The following is a 22,858-nucleotide window of genomic DNA, read 5'->3' on the forward strand; positions in this document are numbered from 1 at the left end:
CAGTGATGTCATAGCCATGTGATGTCCTGATGAGGGTAATTCTGAGTACAGTCAGTGGAGACATAGGGCATAGAGGATAACAGAAGATTGAAGCAGGGGAAGCTTTGAAGTTGAGCTTTGTCTCCTCGAAATAATAAATAAAAAATAAAAGGGGAAAATAAAGAGAAGAAAGATGCAAAGATTTTGGATAATTAATAGGAGTAAGGTCATAAATTAGGATGGCCTGATTCAATTTGAAATTAAACAATTCAGCAAATATGTAATCAGCACCAACTGCCCACTAGCATTTGTGCGTAATGCTGATTGTTTGGATATGATTGGATATTACTGTTTGAATCAATATGTGTTTAAGGTGGTATTAGCCCACTGGGTCTGTAAGACCAAACAACCCTTGCATGAGGAATAGGATCTTACCTGAAGGCTGAGGTTTTCATCCCACAGCCATACTCCCCCAGCCCCAGCCATTCCCTATGGAAAAGGCTTGTCTCTCAAGCCAGAAACTTTAAGCAGAGAGGGGGGGTCTTAAGAGGGAACAGAGGAGGAACTCTTCCTTGGCCATGACTACAGACCAAGGAGGCAGGACAGACCTGCTGGGATGAAACTTAAGAGGACATATAACCTGTTAAAAGGTGGAAAGAGAGCCAGGAACCCAGTGCCCCAGGCCAGCTGCACCAGCAACAGGGTGTGGGAGATAAACTGAGTCAAGGTCAGACACCTGTACTTGTAAGTCTCCACGGCTGCCAGCATTTGCTTTATCTCTAGAAGTATTTGTTCCATCTTAAGTGAACTCTTTTTGAAAATCATCTCAGATGAGCGAAGAGAAGTGAAAGGGAGGGGCTTGCTATACTTTAAAGGGAGGTGGTGGCTCAGAGGTGACAGTAAGAGACCTTGAGAGAACGTGAAGTGAGAGAAAACTTTGGGTGGCTAAGTGAGTGCCGCTAACTACCCCAGCCCATCTGTCCTTGGAGAAACCTTGGAGCTAAAGGTTCAGAGCAGGGATTATCCAACAAGGAAGGCCATATGTGGAAAACCCACCCCCATTCCTCTCTGCACATAAGAGCTGGACAATTTACCCTTTACTCCTCAGTTTCTACCTCTGCAAAATGGGGCTAATATTACCTCATAAAAACCATTATCCATGTTTTGTTGATAAAAAAATTAACATACCAAGGCTGTGTAAATAAGTCAGCATTGAAGACAGGACTCAAATAGACTCTTCCCCACTCCCGACCCTGCATTCTTAACCCCACACCATCCTGCTTCCCTATCTTATTGGCACAACCAGCAATCCAGACATCCAAGTCAGAACCTGGAAAGTCACCCTGGCCTCCTCCTACCTTCTTCACCCCCAGATCCACTCCCAACCAAATCCCGTTAGCCCCACCATCTCAATGTCCTTCAGACCCATCCCACTGCTACAGTTCCCACCATTCACCTCAGTGGAATTCCCTATTCACCTTCTTTTCCTAAAATCCAATATAATAAATATAATAATAAAATAAATATAAATATATGTAATATAAAAATAAAATATAAATAATATATAAATAATTAATATAAATAAAATAAATATAAAAATAAAAATAATAAGAGACATAACACTCACCTTCTTAACTGTTCAACTAACTGATGGCTCTCAAACTTTATTGTGCATAAAAATCAACTGGGGAACATGTTAAAATGCAGATTTTTGACTCAAAAAGTTGAGAGGGGGGCGCAGGAATGTGCACAGTTCATAAGCATCATACACGTGAGTGATACAAGTAATATGTAGATGTTTCTTACTCAAAGTAAATCCATAGACTACCACTGGGGAGTTGGTTAAAAATGGAGATTCTGTGGCCTGGCCTTAGTCCTACTCAATCAGAATCTAAATTTTAACAGAGTTCCCAGCTGATTTGAATGCATGTCAAAGATGTAGATGACACTTTGATCTGAAGAATAAAATATCAAATCATTTTCCATGGTATAGGAGGCTGGTCATGACCAGAATTCTTGCTGTGATCTAAGCTTGACAAACTGGGGAAACTGAGGCACAAAAAAGCAACTGTCTTCTCCATCTTGGTCTTCCCAGTGCCTAGCACACTCTCTGCTACATAAGACATGCTGCTTTATTGATATATGCTAAGTCAAAGTGAACAATCTCAGTGTATATTTTAAAACACATTTTGTACAGCATGACATTCATACACTATCTTCATCAAGGTATGATTTAACTGAAGTGAAAAAGAATGGATGGAGAAAAGATGGTCAGTGTCATGAGCAGATATATTTTACTCCTTAAAACACTGAACATGTTATCATTGGGCAGGGGAGGGGGGGACTTAGTCCTGTATGTGCAGTCCTCACTGTTCGCAGTTGATTTACTGCCTGAAGTCAAATCCACGCTCTATATATTAAAGCACAACCCCCACCATTTTTTTGTTTTGTTTTGTTTAAGAAGAGCAAACTTTCACCACAAAGATACAAGAACAGTCAATATTGATCTTCTTGACGGATGGTGCACCTCACGCCACAGGCCACTCAAGCATCTGCTCATTACCACCCAGCCCTCCCTTTTGTGGGGAAATAATGCCAAGTGGCCTCCTATGTGATCGGCTGCAGATTGCAAATATTTAAAAGAAATAAATTTCTCTGAATGAAAAGCACCTTTCTTTGTTCTCCAACCCCCTCTCCTCCCAAGTCATGTTGATTTTAGGGCTGTGCATACTGCCAGCACCTGTACGTTTCAATTGTTTGCTTGCCAACATCACCGTGGTTTTCTTGCTTGGGTTTAGGAACCATTCTAAGTACAGTAGCCAATGACGGTGTATTTTCTTTCTCTCTTGGCAATCTGCAGGGGAAGAACCAGCTTCAGGATACCTAGCAGCAATTGTAATTAGAGGACATAAGAAAAGAAGGACAGAAATCGGAGCTTCTCTGACTGAACACTGTCCCCATGGGATACTGAAAATAGATCACCTCTGCAGTCCAGAAAGAACGGTTTGGATTTCCTCACGAAACTTATTCCTTGACAGAGAGTTCTTCAATTTGACTTGGGGAAATCCAGAATCATTCTTTAACCGACGCCAAAGACCCGCAACAAGAAATAAGGGTGGGATTTCAGCAACAGGAAATTCAAATTGTGATTGAAGGTAGCCACTTAGAATATCACCCCCAGGGTCTGAACATAAATAGGGAATAAAACAATCATTTCTTCTACATGAAGCTTTACCCACCATTTGGTGAAGTAGGATCATGCCCTGTGAGATCTTGATCTTTGCTCTTAATCTCTTCCCACTGAACATTAGTGTGAAAAGAACTGCAGCCAGGCATGATGACCGGCCAATGCAGGTGGCAAATGAGTGCAGGGACAAAAATGGTCTACATGTAAATCTTCAGTCCTTTCTCTAACCCCAAGCAGATGTCTCCTCCAAAAAGAGGGTTACAGCCTCTATTACCACCACCACTGGGGAAGGTATTTGTGCCTTTTCAGCCCCTACATTCTTTTATTCTACTTCCAGGACCAAGTACTTAGGCATCCATGTGACTCCAAATCATGATGCCTTTGGTTTACATGTGTGTCTCCCCCCAGACTTCAGGGATAAAGCGAATGCCCACATCTGAGCACAACAGTGCATTACATTCTGTTGGCTATAGGGATTGAAATTCAGAACCAGTGGGATACCATAAGATTTTTGTTGAGACTTCCAGGTTCAAGGTTTGACGGTGAGAGCACAGAGTCTGGGGTTGCCACAGTCACATCATCGACATGGCACCTTACCAACGTGGCAAGCACAGTTGGCTTTGAATTGCTTTTTGGATAAAACGGTTTGAGTTGGGTGAGCTAAACCCTCTTCCTGCTCTGTCTGGTGCCCAGGGACATGTATTAGTGACATGAGGATTTAAAATGCAGTCTGCGGTCATGGAATGGTTTCTTTCACTCTGGGTTAAACTGATTAATTCTGATAAAGATCATCCTGATACTGAAAAAGATGATGCCCACTTTGCCTTGGTTGGCGTCATTCTCCAATTAGCTGAGTCCAAAAATCCTAGGTACTTTCCTTATCCCTAAAATGAAAAATATGATACTTGCTACAAACACAACTAAAAGAAAGAGGTATTTTGCTTTTGTTAACATATGTAGTGAGCCACAGAGTAAGGAGCTAAAACCAGCCTCCTCCCTATTTGCACTGAGTTAGGACGATCTTCCTGAAATTGCATAACAAATGTTTTGAATTATATGAAAATCATTAAGCCACCTTCAGTTTCTTGTAAGACCCCCACAAGTGAGGGAAATGTCAGAGGAAACATGGAAATACTGTTGTATAAATTTAAGTTTAAAATTAAATTCAGATTTACACAAAACAAATGTGTATGAAGAGTTAAATATTTTTTTAAAATATTGTCTGCAAAAATCTTCAACTCTAGATGTACTAAAATTTACATTTCAAAACAATTTATCGTAAATGTGTCCCAATGTTGTCACTGTCTATAAAAATACTCTTAACAGCTTGAGAAACATTTGCATCAGCAGAAAGATTCTTCTGAAAATTAAAAATTATAAAAAAATTATTTGCAATCTTGGCTACCCATTGATATTTAATAATAAGGCACTAAAATGTAGCCTGCAAACTGGGTTCCCTAGAGCAAGGTTTGATGACTACTGGGCTTTACTGTAGCATCAGGCAGTGAGCCTGCCTTTCCCATGACAGATCCCTCAATGTCAGAATGTGAAGGGCTTTTCTCTGCCTTCTCTACAGAAGCATGCTCCAAATACCAGCCCAGGAAATATTTATCTGGCTGATCAAATTCTGGGAATAGAACAGGGAAAAGGGTCTGAAGTTCCCACAAGACCACCACCTAAAATTTCAAGAAACCCCTGTTTGGAGATTCAACATCATCTCTGAGCCCAGTGTCCCTGTGTTGAGAGCCTCTCTAATTTTGCCAGAGAATAAATCCTTGTCTTGACTCTACAGGATGAGCCAAGGAAAAATGGAGCTCTGGAACCAAACTATCACTGGCCCTTCATTTTAGGCCCTCGGCCTGTTTCCTGCTTTAGAAGTTACGTAAAACCTTCAAGTTCCAGGTTTCTTGGGAGTAGAATGAATTGATTCACTTCTCCTTATAGCATGCCTGTGTAGACTTGTGTTGGGAATCACTCCATTCTGTTAGGTCAGTGACCACATTTTAACCAATTTGACAGCTTTCAAAAGAATTGTTGAAATTGCTCACTCAATGTTATCTCCTCTCATTTTTTTTTTTTTACCTTGTGGGTGAATGCATTTGGTTTTAAAGCAGTGCTTCCCAATCATTTTCAAAATCACATGAGACAAAAATATATAACTTTTGTAGGGAGCAATGAGGTTAATGGATAAGACTATTCAAGGCCAAGGCCAACTGGTCTGACTTTACCTCTATCCTAGCCTTCACAACACTACCTAGAGGACTAAATTGATTAATATCTCAGCCTACCTGTGACCCATTTGCAACATACCATTTGGGAGGCTTTGTTCTGTTGTTGAATCTGAAGGGTCTGGGGAAAGGGAGAGGAGAGAAACAGATGTCATCAGTCTACCATGTTTAACCAGCCCCCCTCACTGCTCACTCTTCTATATTGTCTAGGTTAGATGATGTTTTACCCTCTGTGGTCATCCATTTCCTGGTCCCAGAGTATCCTTCCAGCTGATCTAAATGGTATCTTTCTGATATTTCTTGCCAGGAACACCAGAGGCTCTAATGGCTTCTCTATTATTGCTATCCCTGGAAGTAGTAAAGACCCTGCTTTCTACCCCAATATCTCCACAAGTACCTAGCTCCATGATGACTCTTAAGTCACAGGAACCTGAATTCTAGACACATCCAACTAGGTCCTTGGACACTGGAGAAAGAGGCCCATCTATCCCAGCCAATGAAACAGAACTGCAAAGAAGATAAAGGAAATAAACTAAAAGAAGCTAACATACATTTTGATGGGACAGTCCAACCAGTACTCAAGATCGTGGGATTTGGAATTGATAATACCTGCACTGAAAGCCTGCCTCCACCACTTACTAGATACATGATCCTAGGAAAATTATTCTAGCTCTCTAAGTTTCAATATCCTCATCTGGAAAACTGAAGAGTAATTCCCGTTGCCCTGAATGTTTAAGTGAGAAAGCAGTTGCAAAGTGCCTAGCACAGAGAAAATATTAAAGAAGGTTGAAAGGAAAAAGATAATATTCACAAAGAAGAAAAGATAGGGTCTTAGAAAAAATACCATTAAACAAAGAATAAAAGGACTTAGGGCCACAGTTTACAAACACACCGATACTTAGGCCCCCACCATCTGCATAGAAGCAACATAAAGTATAAAGTATAAAGTATAAAGATATACTATTTATAAAATAGGACATATGTATAAATAGACTTGTATAGTGTGTACATGTATATACGTATATTTGTCAATAGCATCTGAGGTCCTTACATGCAATTGCAGTTCTAGGAATTAGCTTCTTGATGTTGTTTTCCAGGAAAAGAACAAAGTTATCATCTCCACTTAGTTACTAATTAGCCCTTCAAATGGGGTCAGGCATCCTTGCCTACTGTTAGCCTTCTTTTAACAAGTGCATAAACAAAAATACAGCTGATGTCTCATTTTATCATCTGTTTTGCTCAGAAGCTAGTCCACGCACAATTCTATGTAGCCAAGAGAGCCCAACGGGAATATTTAAAATTAATACATTGAGGGATGTGTACATGTGCAGGTCCAGACCATCACACACTTATAACTATGGACCAAATTTGTAAAAAGGAAAAAAAATTACTAAAGTGGAAGAGAATAAATAAAAAGGTCAACACCTCCTTGACAGCTGTGGGTACATATATTATTAAATGTAAAGGTGTTACTTCTAAAGAAAACATAAACTGAAGTTCCTTTCAAGTTCTCCTTAGTGTTGGGGTTCAGATTGTACTTGGACAAAGGAATCATAATTCAATTATCCAAAGATTTATTACAAAACACTTTGCCCACACTGGATATTTTGATGTGTAAACATCAGAGTATTACACTCCCTCTATCCCAGGCTTCACATTTCAGATTTCATTAGCCAATAAAGCCAGGTTTATTTATAATAAAGTTAAGCCCTTCAAACCACTGACCATGGAAACCAGATTTTGAAATAATTCAGATTTGTGTTTCTGTTCTTTCTAATTAAGGGTAATATCGGGAAGCACAGACAGTGGGTAGCATTGTTCGAGCACCATGGATTTAAGCAAGAAAATCTGATTATCAGCTCATGTCAGAAGCCAAGCGATAATGCAGCTTAGCATTCGTTTGGGCTTTTTCTTTGGCCAAAAGATAATTACCGTTCGTGAGGCCTTACGTAAGTGTATCTAATATCTAAGGCCCTAAAATTTATGAATAGCAAAGACACACAATAGGCAAAGAAGAATTACTGTATTTATTATTTCTATGGCTTGTTCCACCATGATAATTTCATTATCTAGCAAAGTCAAACCTCTAAAATCAAAGTATAATTTCTTAAAGGACAAGAAGTTAAATATGCTGGCAAGGTTTTCTGCCCAATTTCCTCTGGTGAAAGTTATTTCTAACAAATAAGAAGTAGACCAGCCAGAATTCTAATAGGAAATTTACCAAAGGGGATTCAGAGTTATCTATTGAGGTCATTGCACAAACAGATGCTAAGCTTCTACAATGAGGTATTTTTTCTTTCATAAAGTATTATTTCTTAATCCTGTGCTGTTGAAAATAAATGCAATGCTTCCCACCAAACAATATCGAAAATCTGAAGATTGAAAAGCACTTCTTGGCAAAGATAATAGTGTCAGAGTGAGCACTGTTGTACTAATGCAAACAAGCAACTTGAGTATATATCATGCAGAATAAATTTTGGGAAATCAGAGGGCAAAAGTTATTTTGAACTAGGGGTTAGAAGTTTGATATATAAAAGCAGATCTGATTAGAAGGATGAAAAGAAAAATGAAGTTGTGATATTTCTAAAATGAGAGTGTTGAGATCCTCCAAAAAAAACATAGAGAAGCACCTGCTTTTAGAAGGGAAAGATGGCATGGTTGTCCTTAACTCTAGATTTTTTATTTTTTTAGGAATAACTTTTATTATTAATCTGCTATCCATTACATAGCAGTAACAACAAACTCTTTATTGAGTACCTTGTATAGACCAGGCATTGTTATAAACACTTCAGAACTGTGAATTCATCAAATGGTAACCCAATAAAATCAGTACTTTCCTCTCCCCATTTTACAGAGGAGGAAAATGAGTCACACAGAGATTCAAATAACTGTCCAAATGACTCTCCCTACCCCAAACTTAAATATATGTAAGATTATCAATTTTATTCATCTTCATAACTTGATTTGGTTTTAGATCTCAAACTTCTAATCTTTAGTTCAAATCATTTTCCCCTGGCATGTCCAGAATTTATTCTAGGAAGACTATACTCAGGCTACTTGTATTACAACAGTGCTTACTCTGACATCATCCTGAAGCAAAAGATTCATTAAGACTGGTCAGCATAGGGGTGCTTGGGTGGCTCAGTGGGTTAAGCCTCTGTCTTGGGATCAGGTGATGGTCTCAGGGTCCTGGAATCGAGCCCCGCATCGGGCTCTCTGCTCAGCAGGGAGCCTGCTTCCCTTCCTCTCTCTTTCTGCCTGCCTCTCTGCCTACTTGTGATCTCTGTCTGTCAAAAAAAAAAAAAAAAAAAAAAAAAAAAGACGGGTCAGCATAGCTCCACTGCTGTCTCAGGCACTAACAATGAGCTCTCCAACCTTGGGTACATTGCCGAGCTCTCAGTTCAATAGAAGTCAAACGCAACTAACGAATTATTGAACACTACATCAAAAACTAAGGATGTACTATATGTTGGCTAATTGAACATTAAAGAGAAGAGAGAGAGACGTCAAATGGGAACAGCAGAAGTAGGAGAAATGGTAACACGGAACTTGATGGAAGAAGATGAAGATCAGAGCCTGGGCGTGGCAGCCCTACACACTCCTGCTTGCAGCTTCACTGATGCACCAGTGAGGAGGAACTGGTGCTTCAGGCCATGTCTATCCTGTGTTTCTCCATCTTCTACATTGGCTTTGATGAATTTTTGACTGATTCCCCATGCCTTAACTTTCCTCTTGCATTTTTCTTATGTTTTATTCTTGCCTTACATTCTGGAATATGTTCCTCAACTTCTTCTTGCAGTAATCTGTTAAACTATTTACTTTTAACAAGCATATATTTGAGTCCATGAACACTTTGTTTGTTGAGGGCTTCTTTTTCAAGGACACAGCTGTTCTTATTTCATGGATTTTCTCAGAATTCCCCAGAAGGCACTAATTAGATATCATCTTCTGGCTTCTGAATTATATCTGTTTTTTCCAATGCCAATTTCTCTATTGGGTCTTCTTGGTTCTTTTTGTGCAATTGGTTTCCCTTAAATATTGGCAGTCCTTGGTACAGGCATACCTCTTTTTATAGAATTTTTCTTTATTATGCTTCACAGATATTGCATTTTATACAAATTGAAATTTCCTGACAACCCTGCATAGAGCAAATCTATCAGCACCTTTTTCCCAACAGCATTTGCTCACTTGGTGCATCTGTGTCACATTTTGATAATTCTTACAATATTTCAAACTTTTTCATTATTCTTATATTTGTTATGGTGATCTGTGATTGATGATTACAACTTGCTAAAAGCTCAGATGATGGTTAGCATTTTTTTTAATTAATTTATTTATTTATTTGTCAGAGAGAGAGAGAGAGACCACAAGTAGGCCGAGAGGCAGGCAGAGGCAGAGGGAGAAGCAGGTTCCCTGCCGAGCAAGGAGCCTGATGTGGGACTCGATCCCAGGACGCTGGGATCATGACCTGAGCCGAAGGCAGCCGCTTAACCAACTGAGCCACCCAGGCGTCCCGATGGTTAGCATTTTTTAACAATAAAGTATAGTTTAATTAATATATATATGTGTTGGGTTTTTAAGACATGATGTTATTGCACACTTAATATAGTATAGTGTAAACAACTTTTATAAGCACCGAAAAACAATACAAATTTATTTGACTGACTCTATGGTGGTTTTCACTTTATTGCAATGGTCTAGGACCAAATCCACAATATCTACAAGGTATGCCTATATTATGAATAAAAGCCTAGTTGATGAGTTTCCTTTCTGTTTGTGCAGTTGTGCTTCTTTTATTGGAGAATTCAAGGCTTTTTCCCATGACCATGAGTTTGGTAGAGGTGGTCAAGGCATTTGAACTGACTGGCTTCACTTCTGGGTGGGTGAGCTGGCTGGGGCTCCTCCGAACACCAGAATGAGAAGGCTTCATTCTAAGGAACCAATTCCCACATGAGGAGTGTAGGTCCTCACCCATTAAAACCTCTCACTTTTTTAAGAAAAACATATGTTCCAGTTTTGTCCTGGAGAGAAGACCCTGCCTGCAAATCACACCTGCCTTCTCATCAATTCCTGGAGATTTTTACTTAATTAGGGAATTTGGAGAAAAGAGCTGAGCATGCTTAACTCAATGCACTCTCCTTTGTCTTTGGGGTCTCAAAAAGCAGGTGATTCCAGTCTGCTTTTAGTCATGAGGTAAGCCTATCAGGAAGAGTCTGTTGTTTCCCACCCTTGGGGAGTTCGGCCTTTTCCAAGTTCTACCATAGTAGTTCAGGCAAGGCTGCCATTTTGCAGGTCAGAACAGAAAGCCCATGTTGCCCAAACACCTAAATCACATTCCTAACCTATCTGGTATTTCAACATCTATCAGCCAGCTTCTCTGTCTTCTCACTGGTTCAAAATTCATTCAAAGAAGAGAGGAGTTTTATGTATTGATCCCTTAGACCTCAGGATAAACATTTGTCTGGCTTTTTCTTTTGTTTTGTTTTCTGATCTATTCAGCATCAAACCAATTCTGTGCTATGTGAGGAGGCAGTACCCAGTAGAAAATGAAGAGAGAGACCCCCACTGTCTCCCCAATTTTAGGCAAATATCTTTGTTTCTTAACCTATGGAAACATCTTAGATGCCATTTTCCAAATTCAGCTGTCTCGATTCACATAGATGCTATGAACCCCTGCAGCCCTTTCTGCAATTTGAGAATAGAAATGCCCTCCTGATACACTCCCTAAAGCCATTGTGAGGAATTAAACCCTTAGCAATTTGGCCAGATCTTCCCTTTGGTCTCTGTACTATTGGTCTTCCAATAAGAATTGATGCAGTTGTTTAAACTTCAAGAGGCAAGAAACATACTGTTGCTTGGGACAACTCCTCCACTTAATATTCCTATTCTGTTTATGAGAAATATAAACAGTACAACTAAAATAAATCTATTTTTAAATTTTTAAAAGTAATAAATGCCCACTCTAAAAATCTTAAACAGTATAGAAGAGTATCCCAATGTCACCACTCTCAAGAGGTAATTAACACTACAAAAATGTTCTTGGTTGCTTTCAGAAAGTTTTGATGCATGTATAGTATGATTTTACACATATACTCTTTTTACGCAAACGAGAGCATGATGTAAGACAAATAAATCTGTTCCTTCATGGTTCATCCACTTCAGTACGGGTGCCACATTCAAAAGAAAGCAAGCTTAATCCCTACATCCAAAAACTAGTTGGAAAGCAAGTAAAATCTTCCCATCAGTAATTTTTTAAGAAATAATAAAAGAAGTATTGCATTACATGGCAAACAGCAATGTGTTCTGAAATTGTGTCTGTTATCTTCCCCTCTCTCCTCAAAGTCCTGTTCTTCACAGCATGGTAGCTTCCTCTCTCTCTCTCTCTCTCTCTCTCTCTCTCGCTCCTCCCCCTGCTTCCTTCCCTCTGCCTTTCCCCCACCACACACACACACACACACACACACACACAACTTTGTCCTCCCCACCCCACCAATAAATCTCCTCAAAATTCAATCCACGCTAGTTTTAGTTTTCCCCATTCCTCCTGCCTCTTCTAAATATAATTTTATTCCTTAGGAGCTTTATTTCATTCCAAAGTCACTAACCTCCCTAGTATTCTCTCAGTTCTTCTCTATAACCATTACTGGATTAACCCAGTAAAAGGTCTGACATGCCTGGTGGGCCCAAACAACAAAGACATTTTTCTCTTCCAAGGCCAGTGGAGAGGTCAAGGATTTTGACGTACACATGCACTTTGTCTTTGTCACCCTTCTCACAATATGATACTTAACTGCCTACAATTTGCTTCTTCTGCTTATTGATTCATCAGGGGTATGTCTTCTCATCAGCACATAGCATCCTGCCTCATTCTTTTAAAGGCTATAGTATTATATAGTGTTAAGAATGCATTTAACCAGTCCCTGTTGATAAATATTTTCTGAGTTTTGGCTACCTCAGTGAATGCTGCAATGAATAAACTTGGTTCTCATATTTCTTTATATGTGAGAAAATGTAGATGCATGCTCTTGGCCACCATTTGACTGTGTTTCTCTGGCTCAGCTTCACATAATATAATAATAAGTAATGCATGTTATTTAAATGAATTCTTTAAATTCATTCTTTAAATGAATAAGGTGGCAAATTACTGGGAGTGTGAAAATAAACCACAACCAAGGTAATGTAGTAGTTGGACTTGTGCTATGGGATTTAATCTCTACTTAACTTTTTTTTTTTTTTTTTAAAGAGAGAGAGGGCACGAGCACAAACACGAGCAGGTGGAGGGGCAGAAGGAAAGGGAGACAAGCAGACTTCCCAGTAAGTGGGGGGCCCGATGTGGGGCTGGATCCCGGGACCCTGAGATCATGACCCGAGCTCAAACCAAGAATCAGACGCTTAACACACTGACCTGCTTATGTACCCCTCTACTTAGCCATTCTTGAATTCAACTTTCCCCACCTAAAAAATGGGAACATATTTTTAAAAACTATTGAAAGATAAGATGAGGTAACATCAAAAAGTTGTTTAGCCCGGGGAAATGTAAGCTATTTTGAACTGAAATCATACATCCACGTAAATCATTTAATTAAGTGAGGTCTGGGTGCTGTGACCCTTTCATGGATTGGGAAAATTACCAGAAGTGCTTGGAAGTCACAATGCCTCAAATCAGGAGGGCATATTCATGCCTCCAGGATTTTGAAGAGTATTCACAGCTCTATTATGCTTATTGTTATCTCCTTTGATCTTCCGATGATAATTTTAAAAATTTTTTAGGTATCTAGTTTCTTATTCTTCAAAGATTTATATGACAGCTATGTGAGCATTCTAAGTCTTAGGGAATTTATATGCCATTATAAGCAAAAGTTTTTATGAAAACATTGCTTATATGCTAGGTAGTATTTAAAGCCAGTATGTTTCTAACCCTAGGGGATACAAAAAAGGTAACTGAATATAGTGGAAAGATCTTTAGAGCCATATAGACCTGAGTTTAAAGCCCAGCATGCACGCGTGCATTCATTCATTCAACAAAATTGAAGTGGTTTGGATGCCAGAAACTATCTTAACTGTGGGTGAACAAATTTCCTGCACTGTCACTTAAAAGATATTTAAACCTCATCAAATAATTTAGCTTTTCTTTTTTTAGGGTGCAATGCCAGCTCATAAGTTTTTCATAAAGGCACCTATAAAGTGCATAGCAGTGTTCAGTAAATGTTGGTTTCTTCCCAATTTAAAACTGGAAATTTTCTTTCCCAGTTTAGCTCCTTTCCAATTAAGGGCTAAAATTTTAAGATAAGCCACAAACATATTAACACACTCACAGAACTTAATGAAGGAAACATTAGCCCATAGAAGAATAAAGAGCAGAATAGTGACATCAAAACCAAGTTTAAGGGGCGCCTGGGTGGTTCAGTGGGTTAAAGCCTCTGCCTTCAGCTCAGGTCATGATCTCAGGGTCCTGGGATCAAGCCCTGCATCAGGCTCTCTGCTTAGCGGGGAGCCTGCTTCCCGCCCCCCCACGTCTCTACCTGCTTCTCTGCCTGCTTGTGATCTCTGTCAAATAAATAAATAAAATCTTTAAAAAAAAAAAAAAACAAGTTTAAGAATTTAGAGATCCTAGAGCCTAGAACAGGCACAAAGCCAATACTCGAAAGTGTCTATTAAGTCAAGAATTCAAATAGAGTCTCACATTTGATGAGAGGTAACATAGCATGCTAGGAAAAGTTCTGTAACAACAATTAATGGGCTCGGGTTTGAGTGTACAAAGAGTGTGGTCCACCAGCCCTGTTTCCTTGGGCAAATCAGGACCTCCTCCAGCCTCCGTTTTCTCACGTAGAAAGTGAGAAGTTTGAGCTGCATCCATCCCAAGGTACCATTAATTCCAGGTAGAAAATACGTGTCAAAACTTCAGACTAGCACTCTGAAGTTTATTTGCACAGTCTGAAGTTGAAATGTACATGTGTCTTCCACCTCCTATCACCTTCCAGAGATGATTGTAAGGGCCCAGAGAGATGGGTTTTATCAATATAGCTCTGTTTTATTTTTTACGCTAAAGTTTAAAGTATAGACCAGCAAGTTAAGAAACAAGTGTCACTGCACACACACCAAAAAATCCATTTTAAAATCTAAAGACTAAAAATTAACCAGTCACGTAATGTTTTTAGCAAACACACTTACCATTGTGTAGAGTTTTATTGTCCCCTTGGTGAATAGAAGTCTTTAAAAATGTATATGCCTAGAACTGAATACCATGTCAAATCTATGGGCACCGCATGTTTAAACACCTGCATCTCATCATTAGCCCTTCATAATATTGTTAAACAATAATTATACTTATGATGAGTAATGAATCCAAATATATCTTTCCTTGAGATGCACTCGTTCTTGTGTTATATAAGTAACCCATTAACAGAATATGAAAACTACTCAGGTAAAACAGATTCATAACTATATCCAGATAATACTCAATAAAGTTTTTTTTAAGATTTTATTTATTTATTTGACACAGAGAGAGAGATCACAAGCAGGCAGAGAGGCAGGCAGAGAGAGAGGAGGAAGCAGGCTCCCTGCTGAGCAGAGAACCCGATGCGGGGCTCGATCCCAGGACCCTGAGATCATGACCCGAGCTGAAGGCAGAGGCTTAACCCACTGAGCCACCCAGGCGCCCCTCAATAAAGTTTTTAAATGATTATAATGAATTGTAATGATGTCACCTTCTATATGAGTGAATCCTTGCCTTATTTTTTCTGAGGATAATCAATTTCATCATTTCTGTTTACCAGGGTTCTAAATTTTACCGGTCTAGTCAGAATTAAATAAACCAAAAAAAAATTTTCCCTTGAAATTTCACAAGTTTAGTTTGATTTTTCTCATATTTGAAAGGAAAGTGAAAATCTGAGGTAAAAGCTAAGCTTGACTTTGCTTAAACCAGCGACATTGGCTGATGGATGTACAGAGGCCTCCACAGGAAATAATCCACCTACTTCCCAAAACAGAGGACAGCATGCCCAATCACTGTGATCAAAATAGACCAACCTCAAAACACCTTCAACGTCTTAGTCTATAAGATTCAATACCAGTTAACTTCCAAAAGTCAAAAACAAACAAACAATAGGACAACAGTTTCATTCTTTTTTTTAAAAAGTGGAGTGGTCTCATGAGAAAGAGGGGCATAAACAGTGCCTTAGTCAGAAGGAATAGTAGTAAAAGCTAACATGCGTGACAGACTTTCCACGTGTGCCAGCGCTGCTCAAGGCAATGTACATTAAACCCACAACAGCCTTATGAGATAGATGCTATCATTATCCCATGTTACAGATGAGGAAGCAAAAGCAGGGGAAGGCAAGGCATGGGAAGATGAGGAAGTGACGGCATCGCATAGGGTGGAAAGCAGCAAAGCCAGAATTGAACTCAGGCCATCGGACCCCAAGGTTTGCTTGTATCATCTCCATCTTTCACCATTCATTCCATTTGCCACCCACTCAAGCAATAGCCACCTGAAAGCAGGTGCCAGCACCCTCAACATCACATTGCTAAGGAACCTGGAATAGAGTCAAGGGCTTGATGGTGATTCCAAACTCGACTCTGGAACTGAACCACTGTTTTGGAAATCCATCCTGTCCTGCCCCTCAGGTTTTCTCTGGCTTCTTTCATCCTTTCTCAACACTCTAAAGCCCTGAAGCTCATTGAATGACATCACCTCTACCATGAGTGAAGGAGGCTGTCTAAGCGCTCAGAGTCCTCTGCCACTCACAGTCTTCCTGAAATTGTTATTAATGTCAGGCCTTGATGCTCAGGCACAAAGTGTGTATCACAGAAGGAAGTTAAGGTGATTCGAGTTCTAGCAACCGGTCCCGCAGTCTGGGATTGCTTATAAGACACAGAGCAGACTGCAGTCGCCCTCCCTCTTTCATGAAGCAAGGCAGCTTTGAAGTGGGTTGAACACCCTCAGGTACCCTGAAGTTTTGCCTGAGGCTCCAGGTGTTAGACCTGGGAGGAGATCTTGAGAATCAGGCCAGCTGCCTGGGCACTCTTCCTGCAGGAGCCCCATCTCCTGAGAGAAATCCATGCCTGCAAACTTGTCTGCAACCTTCAAGAAGCCCGCTGAACAGTCCTGTTAAACCAAAGTCATATCCTGCCACTCACAGCCCTCCAGGGGTTCCTCATCTTATTCAGAGTACAATCCCCATTGGTTTCTTCCTGAACCAAACAGGACTGGAACCCGCATAGGCTGAACAGGATCTGGCATCTACACAATGGTATTGGCCAATTCAGTACGTTTTTTAGCATAAAAAGGGAACTTACTGACAATTATCCTGAAACGACAGGTATAAACATGGACTGTCCAGGCAACAAGGAAGTCCTCTTATCTCTCATTTCATCTAGTACTCTCCACTCCTGACTTTGCTATTCCCTCAATATCCTATCCTACCTTATTGTTTCAGGACCTTTGCACTTGCTGTTCTTTCTGCCTGGAATATACTTCCTCTATATGTCATGACTTTCTTAACTTGATAGCCCAAGGACCTGTTTACCAGTTCCATCCTTTCTATTTCAATGAATGAAAAATACAGAACTTCCCTTGAGTTCCCCTCTTCTTTCTACCCGATGTTTGCATATTCATTCAGCAAGCCATCCGATTAGTTTCTGACACTAGAGCCACAGACTGCACATAAGTATAATCATGCAATAATTTTCCCTTAGCATAATGTTTCCAAGGTTCGTCCACATTGTAGCATGTATCAAAGCTTCATTCCTTTTTATGGTTCAGTCCATTGAATGTATATACCACAGTATGCTTATTCTTTCATCTATTGAGGACCCTGGATTGTTTCTACCTTTTGGCTATGGTAAAGAGAGCTGCTACGAACATTGGCATACTCATATCTGTTTGAGTCTTTTTTTTAATTCATTTGGGTATATACCCATAGTGGTTACACCATTTTACATTCTTACCAGCAATGCACAGAGGGTTCCAATTTTTCCATATTCTTTTTATTTTTAAGATTTTACTTATTTATTTGACAGAGAGAGGGAACACAAGCACGAGGAGTGGGAGAGGGAAAAGCAGGCCCACCACGGAGCAGGGAGCCCAATGCGGGGTTTGATCCCAGGGTCCTGGGATCATGACCTGAGCTGAAGACAGATACCTAATGACTAAGCCACCCAGGCGCCCCTAATTTTTCCATATTCTTACCAACATTTGGTAGTTTCTGGTTTTCTAATAATGGTCATCTAGTGGGTGTAAAGTAGTTTCTTACTGTGGTTTTGTTTTGTATTTCCCTAATGACTAATGGTGTTGAGTATCCTTTCATATGTTGATTAGCCATTTATATATGTTCTTCACAGAAATGTCTATTCAAGCCCTTTGGCCATTTTTAAATCATATTTTTTGTTTTTTGTTGTTGAGTTGTAGGAGCTCTTTATTTATTCTGCATATTAACCCCTTATCAGATATAATTTGCAAATATGTTCTCCCATTCTGTGGGTTGTCTTTTCATTCTCCTAATAGTGCCCTTTGATGTACAAAGGTGTTTAATTCTATTGAAATCCAGCTCATTTTTTCTTTTGTTGCCTGTGCTTTGGTATCATCTTTAAGAAATCATTGCTATACTAATGGCAATGAATGAGAATTTTTCCCTGTTTTCTTCTAGAATTTTAACCATTTTAACTCTTACTTAGGTCTTTGATCCACTCTAAGTTAATTTGCATATCTTGTGTAAGGTCCAGTTGCATTTTTTTTCATGTGAATATCCAGCTCTCCTAGTACAATTTCTTGAAAAGACTGTCCGTTTCCCCCATTGAATGGTATTAACATGCTTGTCAAAAATCAATTGACCATATGTGTGAGGGTTTATTTCTGGGCTGTCAGTTCTATTCCATTGGTCTATATGTTTAACCTTATGAGTGTACCACACAGTTTAGATTACTATAGCTTTGTAGTAAGTTTTGAAATCAAGAAGTATGAGCTCTCCAAATTTGTATTTTTTCAACATTGCTTTGGCTATTTGGGGTCCCTTAAGATTCCATAGATTTTAGGATGAATTTTTCTATTTCTTAAAAGGAAAAGTTGGGATATTGATCAGATTGCATTAAATTTGTAGATCACTTTGGACAATGTTATCATATTAGTAATGCCAAACCTTCTAATCTACGAATGCAGGATGCCTGCCCATTTATTTGGGTGGTCTTTAATTTCTTTCAGCATTTATTATAGTATCCAACATGTAAAGCCTAATCTACTTTGGTCAAATTTATTCCTAGATACATAAATGGAATAAATATGTAAATAGAACTGTTTTAATTTCCTTTTCACTCTTCTTTGCTAGCATCCAGAAACACAACTGGTTTTTGCATTTTGATTTTGCCTACTGAAGCTTTGCTGAAGTTGTTTATTAGCCCTAACTTGTTGAATCTTAAAATAAATCTGAGAAAGGGACACTGTCAAGGTCCAGGCACTGACATCAGCAGCCAGACTCATGAATTAGTAACATGGGAGGTAAGGGCAGGAAGTTCTTTCTCTTTCTGCTGCAAGTTCAAGCGTCCCACAGAAATGACAGCAGTGCAAACTGTGGCATCTCATTCTCAGTGGTGGAGGTGATGTAGGTGGCCACCGGTATCGATCAGCTGTACCATGTTCTTTGAGTCACTCTTCCAGGAAGCCTATCCCCAGATCTGGTTCCGTGGCCCTCCCACAGATCCTGTGAACCACCCAATTTTATTTTGCTCAATCCTTTCTCTGACGAATCAACCAGAGTCAGCTTCTATTGAGTGCAAATAACAATCCTTTTTGGTACACTCAACAATGGCACATGCCCCCATTCTGTGATCCTACCTTTTCTCTACAGTACTTACCAGTATCTGACCTCTCAGTGTATTGTCTGACTCTCACACTAGAATGGAATCTCCATGAAGTCAAGGTCATTTATTTTGTTCACTGCTAGAAGCCTGAAACTGTGCCTGGTATATATTGCACTTAATACAGTTTGTTGAATGAATGAAACACCTAACCCTAATTAACTCATTTTATGCTGACAACAACCCAGGTCTGTTAAAAGGCAAAGCATGAGGTATTCATTCATAGTTCTGTGCCTATGATTCCACCTCTGCAATGCAACACTTTCCAGCTCTGTGTCCTCTGACTCTGGGCAGAACACATTCCTAGGCACCAGCAGAGTCTCTAAGAGGACCTCCCCCAGGGATGCAGATATGCCACCTTTGTGTCATTTCTGTAGGACACTGACTCTCCAGTTATCCTCTGGGCCAGTTTTTATCAGTTTTGGGTCAAAGTGAATGGGCATTCCTCTCCTTTTCTCTCAGATATTCATAGTGGATATTGGAAAAGGCAAATATTTCTAAAATTACTTAGAGGCCACACTTAAAAGTCTGCCGAAGCACTCTAGTTGAACATAAAATGTATCCCCAGATCATCTGAGCCACAGCTGGATTCATTTCCTGCTGAAATCATAGAGGAGATAGAGACTCAGCTTGCTACCGAGGCATGCTGAGATGAAGACACACCACTTCTCAAATAACTCATTCATGGAAGATCTAAAAATGCCTTCCCTGTGCAAATCTAACTCACACACACCTGCTGAGGAACTGATGCTCTTTTCTAGATCATAACTATCATGACCCGCCCTACATTTACCTTACTTTCCACAGTCCTCAGCTCACCCATGACTAGCTACCTCCTGGTTCATTCCTTCAAATGTCTGTTTTACCACTTGCTGTGGAAATGATCCATTGCAAGGTTACTAACTTGTTTTATGACTGCCTCTACTGCATCTTTCTCCCCTCAAATCCACGATAGCTTATATACAAGCCTTGAATAGCTCATGACTTTAAAATATGTGTTTAGAGTACAATCACTGATGTGGCTCCGTGATTAAAATAGGGAACCACTTAAAGCCATCCTTTCCAGAAAGCAGTATGTATTCTACTATGTTCTATCAGCCTATTCTTTTTTTTTTCCTTAAAGATTTTATTTATTTGAGAGAGAGAGAGAGCACAAGCAGGCGAAGGAGCAGAGGAGGAAGGAGAGGAACGAGGAAAGAATGTCAAGCAGACTCCGTACTGAGTGCAGAGCCCATCACAGGGCTCGATCTCATGATTCCGAGATCATGACCTAAGCCAAAACCAAAAGTTGGACGCTTAACCCACTGAACAACCCAGGTGCCCCCATCAGCCATTTCTTGAGCTCACTGTCTTATTATGGCTTTATAAAAATTTTGATATCTGGTCAGAAAGTTTCCACATTTTATTCTTCATAACTCTCTCATTTACTCTTAGTCTTTTATCTTTCATGCAATTTGTAGGACCCACTCTAACTTCAGGAAAATTCCATGATAATCTTCTCACTCATTAGCATAGCATCTCTTCCTTTATTCAGACCCTCCTTTACATATACTTAAGTAATGCTTTATAATTTTATCCATATATGCCTTACAAATATTTTGTTATATCTATTCCAAAGTAAATTATAATTTTGGTTTTAATAATTTATAAGTTTTAATATTATGAAATAATTTTAGATTTTGAAGGTTATATAATCAATATTATCTTTTTTCCCCAAAAAATCTTTTTTTATATCTTTTTTTTTCTTATATTTCATTGCTTTGGTCCCCCAGGACATTTTTTAATAGAAGCAATAATAGTAAACATTCTTATTTTCCCTTACTTTAATAGAAATGCTTCCAAAGGCTCCCTATTAAGTCTAATTATTTTTTCTGTTTTTTATAGATTTTTATAGATTTTTTTCAAGTTAAGGAAGTTCCCTTCTATTCCTACTTTTCTAGAAGAGTTTTTTTTTCCCATAAATTAATGTTGACATATCCACTGGGATGGTTATATGATTTTACTCTGTAAGTCTCTTGCTATATATCTCATGAATTGATTTTTTCATAAGAAACTATTCTTGTATCCCTGGAATAAATTCTACTTGATTATGATATATTTTATTGTATACATTATTGAATTTGATTTTGCTAGTATTTAATATAATATTCTTCATAAATGAGATTAATCCATAGTATTCCATTTTATTTTAAAAGTTTTGCTAACTTCAAAAAAATAACTTAGAAGAGGCTTCTCTTCTTCCTCCATATAAGGATTACCTGACATTTGAAATTTTAATAACTCAGCTCCAAAACTCTTGGTCTGCTATTTTTGAGAAAATTTAAGAAAATGGAAATTTCTTTTTTTTTAATTTTTTTATTTTTTCAGCATAACAGTATTCATTATTTTTGCACCAGAAAATGGAAATTTCTGAATATTGATTCAATAGTGTGTTTTTAATTGTTCACATAAGTTATTTATAGTATTAACTCCAGGTTTTATAAGTTTCCCTTCTATCAGTACTTATGTTTCTCTTTTCATCCATAATACTGTTTCTCCTCTTTTTTTTTTTTTCCTTGATCCATCTTGGTTGGTTTATCTATTTTATACACTCCTTCCAATAACAAGTTTTTGATTTTGTTAATTATCTCTAACTGTATTTTTTGGTTTCTATTTTGGTGACTTTTTCCTCTAACTTTTTTATCTCCTTTTTCCTACTTCCTTGGAATTCATTTTGTTGTTTGAGTAACTCCTCCTTAAGTTGAATGCCTCACTAATGTTCAACCTTCATTTTTCTCTATGATGACATTTAAAGTATAAGTCTACCCCTAAGAACCACTTTAGCTGCATCTATCACTTTTAAAATTATTATCATTCCATTCTGAGTATTCTACTTTTCATCATTATTTCTTCTTTGGCCCATGAATCATGGGCCAGAGTAATTATTTTTGGAAACCATATTTTGGGTCATATTGTTATTATTTCTGTGGCAAATACTCTTAGGCACCTACCCCCACATCCATTCTCCTCTCATCCTCTATGATGGAACCCTACTTTGAGGTTGATGTGCCCAGTAAGTGGACATTTCCCTGCCTCTCTTGCAGCAAGGTCTGACCATGAAACTAAGTTCTAACTACAGAGATACTAAGTACTAAGCATCTCAAGCTTAGCATTCTTCAAATGCAACCACTGATGGTCTCCCTCAAAAACCTATTCTCAAGATTCTCACCACCTCCACCACTATCCATTCCAGTTTTTAGGCCAAAAGTCCAAAACTCTTCCTTGATTTTTCTTCACACCCCATATTTAATTCATTATGATAGCCTATCAGCTCCATCTCCAAAATATTTCTGAAGTCTGACTACCTCCTCCAACTCATTCAGCTGCTACAAACCTAGTCCTAGTCACTGTCTCCCCTCTCTGATATAATCCAAGATTTCTTAACGGGACTCAAGGTCTCTTATTTCCCAAAAATTCATCCTGCATACAGTACCTAATGAACCTATTCAAGAATAAACCAGATCATTTCACCTCCTGCTATAAAATAAACTCTCATTACAGGTTCTGCCTTGCATGTAGAAGACAAAGTCCTTTCACTGGCCATGAGGCTCTCTGTGCTCTAGCCCCTGCCACT

General features: G+C 38.9%; 1 protein-coding gene across 12 annotated transcripts in view; it reads right to left on the reverse strand.

The window, feature by feature from the left end:
* The window catches only part of C8H12orf42 (chromosome 8 C12orf42 homolog), a 162,336-nt gene that overhangs the window by 58,024 nt on the left and 81,454 nt on the right, over positions 1-22,858 (reverse strand). For 4 of the 12 annotated variants that reach the window (XM_047743206.1, XM_047743205.1, XM_047743202.1 and 1 more), the window contains one exon: positions 5,477-5,515. The exons of 5 other annotated variants lie outside the window; for them this stretch is intronic. In XM_047743206.1, the coding sequence (XP_047599162.1) occupies positions 5,477-5,515 (39 nt within the window). Of the gene's footprint in view, positions 1-1,606; positions 2,217-2,649; positions 2,863-2,961; positions 3,050-5,476; positions 5,516-22,858 lie in introns of those variants that run through there. 3 more of the 12 variants (XM_047743210.1, XM_047743211.1, XM_047743212.1) reach the window with 3 other exon arrangements.

The sequence above is a fragment of the Lutra lutra genome, chromosome 8 (assembly GCF_902655055.1).
Source record: "Lutra lutra chromosome 8, mLutLut1.2, whole genome shotgun sequence".
Classification (NCBI taxonomy): Eukaryota; Metazoa; Chordata; class Mammalia; order Carnivora; family Mustelidae; genus Lutra; species Lutra lutra.